We start from the raw sequence: 6,790 nt of genomic DNA on the forward strand, positions 1-6,790 counted from the left end.
TTGAATTGATATACAAATGCATGTCTAAAACTCATCTCCAGAGAAAGATGCTACACAAAGTGCAGGATTAAAGAATGTACACTGCCTTGGGCCATGCACAAGGTGTTGCTTTGTAGTCTGTTCCATTTTCATCTTAAAACTCAGTTTAGCTAAATAAAGTGCCCTTTTAACATCTGACAGCGGCTTTATTATGTTTAAGGAGACAAGTTTCTTAAGAGGTTGTAAAGACAAAGTGAGCAGTAACAGAAGTGTTGAGTGGGACTCTTTCAGACGCCTTTATTGCCTTCCCCTGAGTACAAACCAGGCTGCCTCCCTTGGCTGACACTGGTTTCAACGAGGGATGAGCCACAACGGAGTGATTTTGTGCAAGTTCATTACATTGCATCCTCCAGCCAGACGGTCCTCAGGGCACACCATTCAGCCTGGGCACTGGATGAAGCTGGACCAATTTCAAATCATTTACAGAGACATAAAAAATCCAAAGGGCCTTTGATGCTGAAGACATTTGTATGTAGGCTCAGGTATGTGGCTGCTGGAGAGGATGAGAATCTGCCCCAAGTGCTGTGCTCCTTCATGCTTTTATCAATCACATTTTATGTCTTCAATTCTCCTGGGATTGGTGCCAGAAATAGATTTCCACATCTTGTGCCAGCAAAGGCCAGGGAAGAAAAGGGTGTAAGTTTCGAGTTTAAATGTTACAAGGTAAACATCCAGCCTTCCCCACCCCAGCCTTCAGGTCAGCTTCACTCTCCAGAGCCAGCACTCTATCGTGGCTGTTAATAGCATTCAAAATACTGATACTCTTCATCCATGTTGGGGAAGAGTGCAGTGGTTTCCCATGTTCACTGGGAAGTGATCTGCCTTTACATAAAGCCTTCTTCTTTTAAGCATGATTATTTTGAAACCCACAGGAATCCATAAAGAGGGATGGGACATTTTTCTAAAATGTCACACCCGTACATCTTCCACCTTCTATGATTCAGAAGCAGCATAAAAGGCCATAAATCATTCAACTGCTGTGATTCACTGCCCTGATTCATACACTTGATACAAATACTCAGAGATCAAAGTGGAACCTAACGCCCCCCACCAAAGATTTAAATGATTTTTCAGTGCTTGCCATAAAGATTGACTTCCAGCTAAAGCTAAAGCTTCTCCTGATTGATATTGGCTGTTTTAGGTACAAGTTCTCTGCAGTAAAGATTGATGCATCCTTTAAGAATCATATGGCATAGTACATTAAGCAATGTATTCTGCAGGTGTGCCACCTCCCTGGTGAGGCTGAACAGGGAACACTGATTGCTCAGGGGGCTTCTGGGCAAATATTTACAGGGAATTAAAAAACAATGGAAATTTCTTCCCCGTGGAGGAATCTGGGAGCCCCTAAACCTTCTTGTATTAACTTTGCAGTGGATGAAGGTGTTAAACTGGCATGTGTCTACCAACAGGGGAGTGATCCTTTTAAGTCCTTTGCTTCGTCCCCACTTGTGAAATTTGTTGTGCCAGTGGGACGAGGCTGGCTATAAAACCCCAGCACTGGGGACCTCCATCCAGCTCGGGCAGCCTGCCAGCACATCTCTGCCGAGAGCAGTCTCAGGGAGATCCCCCCCCTTCATCTCTGCCGGGCAGGGAACTGCTTCGCTGACAGAGGAGGATGGACCTGAGGTGTGCCGGGATGCTCTTCATGCTCTGCCTCGTCCTCACGGTCCAAGCCTTTACCCAGGAAGGGTTCAAGGAAGTGGTGCTGAAGCAGCTGGGGCTATCTGAGGTCCCTAAACTTCATAAGAGAGACTTGGTGGATCTGGTTATCCCAGAGCACGTCAAGAGCAAGTACATGTCCATGCTGAAGCGCCAGAGGGTGAAGCGCCGAGCTCTGCCGAGCCTGGCTGGCATCCTCAGGGCGATCCCGGGACACACAGGTAACGTTTCTTCTGCTGGGAGCATCCCAAGCATCCTGCTGCCGCCAGGGAAATCTGCCAGGACTCTGCTGGCCGGCCGCAGGATGGGCAAAGGCAAACCCCCGGGGGGAAGGGGGAATGAGGGTCCGGTTTGGCTCCAAAGCTCAGCTGGGCAGAAGAGGTGCATGCAACAGCATCTTAAAGATTAACAAGCACTCTTCGCACCTGGAGAGGGGGTCCCGCAGTCCTTCTGAAGGGCAGGATGCTGCTGGAGCTTGATAGAAGCCTGGAAGGAGTCTGGGCAGGTGGGGGGGGGGGGGGGGGAGGAGAAAAGGGCAGGCCATACAGGTTTTGGGTCAAATCTACAGCAAGTCCTCTAATAGGAATCACACCCGTTGGAGGATGTTCCACTCTCTCTCATCTCTTTTTTGTTTAGGTTTTTATTTTAACAGGAAAAATTATCAAGGAGGAAAATAGCCACACAGACACAATGGTGGCTGTACAAGGGCACTTAGAGCTTATTTTACTTTCAAAGGACATACACAGGACCCTTGCCAGAAAATGAAAATACTTTTCCATTCCAAGTGGTGCCATTGCTTGCTTTCATGCCCAGCACTGACAAAGAGATGCACACCTTTTCAGGTCTGCTCAGTTTGGGGTCATATTGTGTCGGAGATCTCATTCTTCCAGGTTGCAGAGACTCAGACATAGGAGAAGAATTAGAGCATTTGCAAGACACTGATTCAAGTATGCATTAGAAAAGATGTGTTTAGTGGCTGTCTCTGCCACTAGGGCTCGACTGGGAGCATGGAAGGAGAGTGTTGTGATGATAATTGTGCACGAAATGTGGGGGCTTTGCTCAGCAGGATGGCAGTGACAGGCCATCTTTTCTGTCCCCAACTGCACAGGTATGACAGGAGAAGTCCTCTACTCTGACACAATCACGCGCCAGAAGCTGATGTTTGACATGGAGGGCAGAATACCTAAAAACAGCGAAGTCACAATGGCTGAACTGAAACTCTTCCAAAAGCCTCTGGACAGAGCAAACCTGCCTGCCAAGCAGTCTCACAGGCCCGTCTCCAACGCCAGAGTCAGCGTGTACTGGGTGCACGATGGTACCAACAGGACCTCCCTGATAGATTCCAGGTAAGAAAGGGGCCTCTGCTGGAGGCAGGACTCTAGCTACAGAGTTTGGATCCTCTGAGGTGCATTTGGGTATCGTGGTTGTGCCTCAGCTCAGTCTGATGGGGTTGCATCTGTGCAACCAGGTTGTATGGCCTCTAAACCCAGAATGAGCTTGTTAGAGCAGATATTATGCTAAAGTGGCAATATATGATGATTCTTTGAAATAATGTATGAAATGATGCCATGTACTGCTACATCTTCCCCTCTAAAATCCCCCACCTGGTTCAATTCTCTGTCACTAACTCAAGTGGGTTACCGGCTGCTGGTATTCTTTCCACTGGCCATTTCATTATATGGTTTAAATAAGTAAATTATGCAAAAGGCATCTGATTCTGTAGCCATGAGCTCTGTGGAATTTTCACAACCCTTGAAGGCAGAATGAGACATGAAACCCATTTCCTGGGTGGGTAGAAACTTATGGCCCTACTGCAGCTCAGACAGGAGCAGGTGGGAGCTCAGGCTGTTCACCAGGCTGTTGTCATCAATACTGAGGCTGCACATGATCCTGCCCCGCCTAATTTTTTGTATGAGCTTGTAGAGAGGGCTTTTTCTGGCCCTTCAGTGTCTGCTTCTCTCTGAGGTGGCAGTTAACTGCTGTGGGTGTTTGCCCAGAGCAAAAATGATCATGTAATCAAGGCATGTGACAATCTACAGGAAGTAAAATATTCTGCTGCAATAACAGAGCTGCGAGCCCAGGATTTGTCTGATGGGCTTTTCTGATGCCAAGCCCTTGTCACACAGGCTGGTTCCTATATATGAGTCGGGCTGGAAGAGCTTTGATGTGACCCAGGCCGTGCATTACTGGCTGCGAAACAAGAGGCGGGAGCCGATGTTCCTGGAGGTGTGGATCGAAGGGGAAAGGGTGGGCAGCTACGCCTCGGAAATGGCCAAAGCCGTGCGCTTCACCTCACAGGACCCCAAGGATAAAGCCCTAGGCAAGCCTGAGCTGGTGCTTTACACCCTCAACTTGGATGACTATGGGTATGTATGAAGCCTAAATCTGTATTGGCTCTGGTGTAATTTTGCCCCTGAATTATTGGGGGAGGGGAAGCTCTTACCCTCACAAGTGTTTACCAGCTGTGAATGGAGGAGTTAGAAAATTGCTGCTTAGTCACACCTCTTGTCTTCCCGTATCTGTTGTCTGAATGCTCAAACAAACCCTGAGCACGGCCCAGGTTTCACGTCTCAGAGCCCACCTGTGCTATTAGCAGCAGGGATTATTTCTCCCGCTTCCCAGTTTCCAGTTACAGCACCCATTCCTGTTTCTCCCTTGGCGTCCAGGAGCCCTGGGGACTGCAGGGAGGAGGCGCTGATGGGGAAATCCACCTGCTGCCGGCAGAAACATTACATCAGCTTCCGCGAGCTGTCCTGGGCGCAGCACTGGATCCTGGAGCCGGCGGGGTTCCAGGCGTACCGCTGCTCCGGGAGCTGCCTGCAGCCGCCCCGCGCCCTGCGCCGCCTCGGCTCCGGGCAGCGCTCCTGCGCCGCGGCCGGGAGCTCCGCGCTGCCCATCATCTACCTCGTCAAGAGGGGCAACAGCACCGAGATTGAGGCGGCCGAGTTCCCCAACATGATCGTGGAGAGATGCAGCTGTGTCACGGATGGCGCGGCGCTGGTGTGACAAATGGGCGGCCTGGGGGGTCACCCACTCCCCGCAGCCCTGCCAAGAGCCACCCCGGCACCCGGCCCCCATCCCCGGGGCCAGTGGTGAAGGCCCTGGGGGGTTCCTGCCTGCAAGGGTCGGCAGCAGCTGGGGCTGGGGCTCCCCTGTGCCCTGCAGAGAGGGTGCACTTAGAGGCACTGTCCGTGTAGATGGGCTCAGAGGGGCGTGCATTTCACATATGTGAGGGGTACCTAAGGAGCCTAGTGCTTCTCGGGGCCCCCTCCATGACAGCTGAATTTCACTGAATTTATTTCAGTCGCCACCCTGGAGTATTGCAAACAGCTCCAGGCAAAAGAAGAGTGCCCATCACCAGGTGAAGAATAAATGCATGGGCTCAGCTGTTCATTCCTAGGCTGCTGGGTTTGGTCCTTGTCTATCCAAGCCATGTTTATGGTGAGCTGGAGAGCAGAAGCACTTGTATATGTATATAATACATGTATATAATACACACACACGTGCATACATGTACAGAGTATATGAATATATGTGTGTATTGTCTACATACTGGATGCATACGTACTGACTATATACATATATATATGTACATAAAATATTGCCTAGAGCTCAAAGGAACAGATGTATCGAATGTACATATACATATCTGCATGTACATATAACATTATCTGAAATTCAAAGGATTATATTTTTGGCCCCACAGGCTTAACACAGTTTTAGGCAGAATTTAGAGTCCTGGAATCAACGGGAACATTAGGACTTAGCTTTGCTTGCATGAATAATAATTTGTTTTTCTGATTCTGTATTACAGTTATTTCAGTTTTGGGATATTTTTGAAGTTGTGTGTGCTGTCAAAATCAAGGAAACAATAAAATGCAAGTATTAAAGTAGCCGTGTGATCGCTTATATTTGTTCTTAGATCTAAAAGTGGAGGGGAAAAGATCTGTCCTACCTCTGAGAGTATCCAGCGCCCAGCTCCTATAAACATACACACAGTAACAGCTCTTCTCAGCTACCTGTGTGATCCCACCTGCTCCTGGTGAAGCTTATCTGCTCCCCCAGGGCCAGGGACTGGGCTGAATCAGCAGGCAGAGCAGAGCCTAAACTGCCAGCGCCTCATCCTGAGCTTAAGACAACACTGCCGAGTTTAAGACAACACTTTCTTAAGCAGAAAACCTAGAATCTTATCTGCCAGCAGGAGGTGATGCTCTCCTCGTGAGTTGCAGCGGTGACAGAACAGGGGTCAGCGGCAGCTGTAGTGCAGAAAGGGAGGAACTGCCCCCCCGCCCCCTTCGTCCCCAGGTGAAGCGTTTTAACCCTGACCCCTTCCTGTTGGACATCTGACCAACACATCCCCAGGAGAAACGCCATGATAATGTGGTTTAATCCCTTTGTAAACTGTTCTGAGCTGCTGGCCGGGATGTCACCCATGCTGATGATTTCCACCTTCATGTCAGACTCCTCTCCTTGGTTCGTGAGCCACCGAGATAGCAGAGGCTCTGGGGATGAAATGTTTGCTGCTGACTATCTTTGTTGGGTGGTGGGATGTGGTCCCTGAGGCTCTGGTTGAAGCTGCTGCTGGTGCAAGGACTCTGGAATGTGTTTGTCTGGCTAGACAGGGTGACCATGGACCGAGGAAAAGAGGGACCTGTTGACTCTGCAGTGGCTGTCATCCATCAGGAAAATGTGAGTGTTCCTGCTGCCCTAAAGGACCCCAAGTCTGAGGTGACCAAGGCATCTCTGCCATCACCTCGTGGGTAGGCTGGCACCTCTCACTTGTGGCAAAAGAGCTTTAAGGGGAGAAAAAAGCCGCAAAAGCACAGACTCACCATTCACCAGCACTGGGCTACAGCACCATGGGTGGCTGGAGTCAGAGTTGGATGAGCCGGAATGACCTCTGGCCATTTCCTTCTCATGACTACCTAGCATCTACCTTAATGGCATTGGAATCCGGCCCCGGATCCTTTGCCAGGGCATAGCCTGAAGGCCAGGAGCTCAGTTATCACCACGAAGAACAAAGCCGATGGTTTAGCCACACACTGTGCCTGGAGAAGAAAGTGTTTGAGCTGGTTGCTGCCTGAGAACGAAG

General features: G+C 49.8%; 1 protein-coding gene across 1 annotated transcript; it reads left to right on the forward strand.

Annotated features, from left to right (window-relative positions):
• Positions 1 to 1,675: 1,675 nt before the first annotated feature.
• On the forward strand, positions 1,676 to 4,704 carry LOC309586219 (left-right determination factor 2-like; the record flags this gene model as incomplete). Its single annotated transcript, XM_082302843.1, has 4 exons — positions 1,676 to 1,919; positions 2,807 to 3,044; positions 3,825 to 4,064; positions 4,365 to 4,704. 4 exons carry the CDS (start codon positions 1,676 to 1,678, stop codon positions 4,702 to 4,704), a joined length of 1,062 nt encoding a protein of 353 aa, XP_082158969.1.
• Between the last annotated feature and the right edge of the window lie 2,086 nt (positions 4,705 to 6,790).

This window comes from Coloeus monedula, assembly GCF_965178545.1.
Source record: "Coloeus monedula genome assembly, chromosome: 2".
Lineage (NCBI taxonomy): Eukaryota > Metazoa > Chordata > Aves > Passeriformes > Corvidae > Coloeus > Coloeus monedula.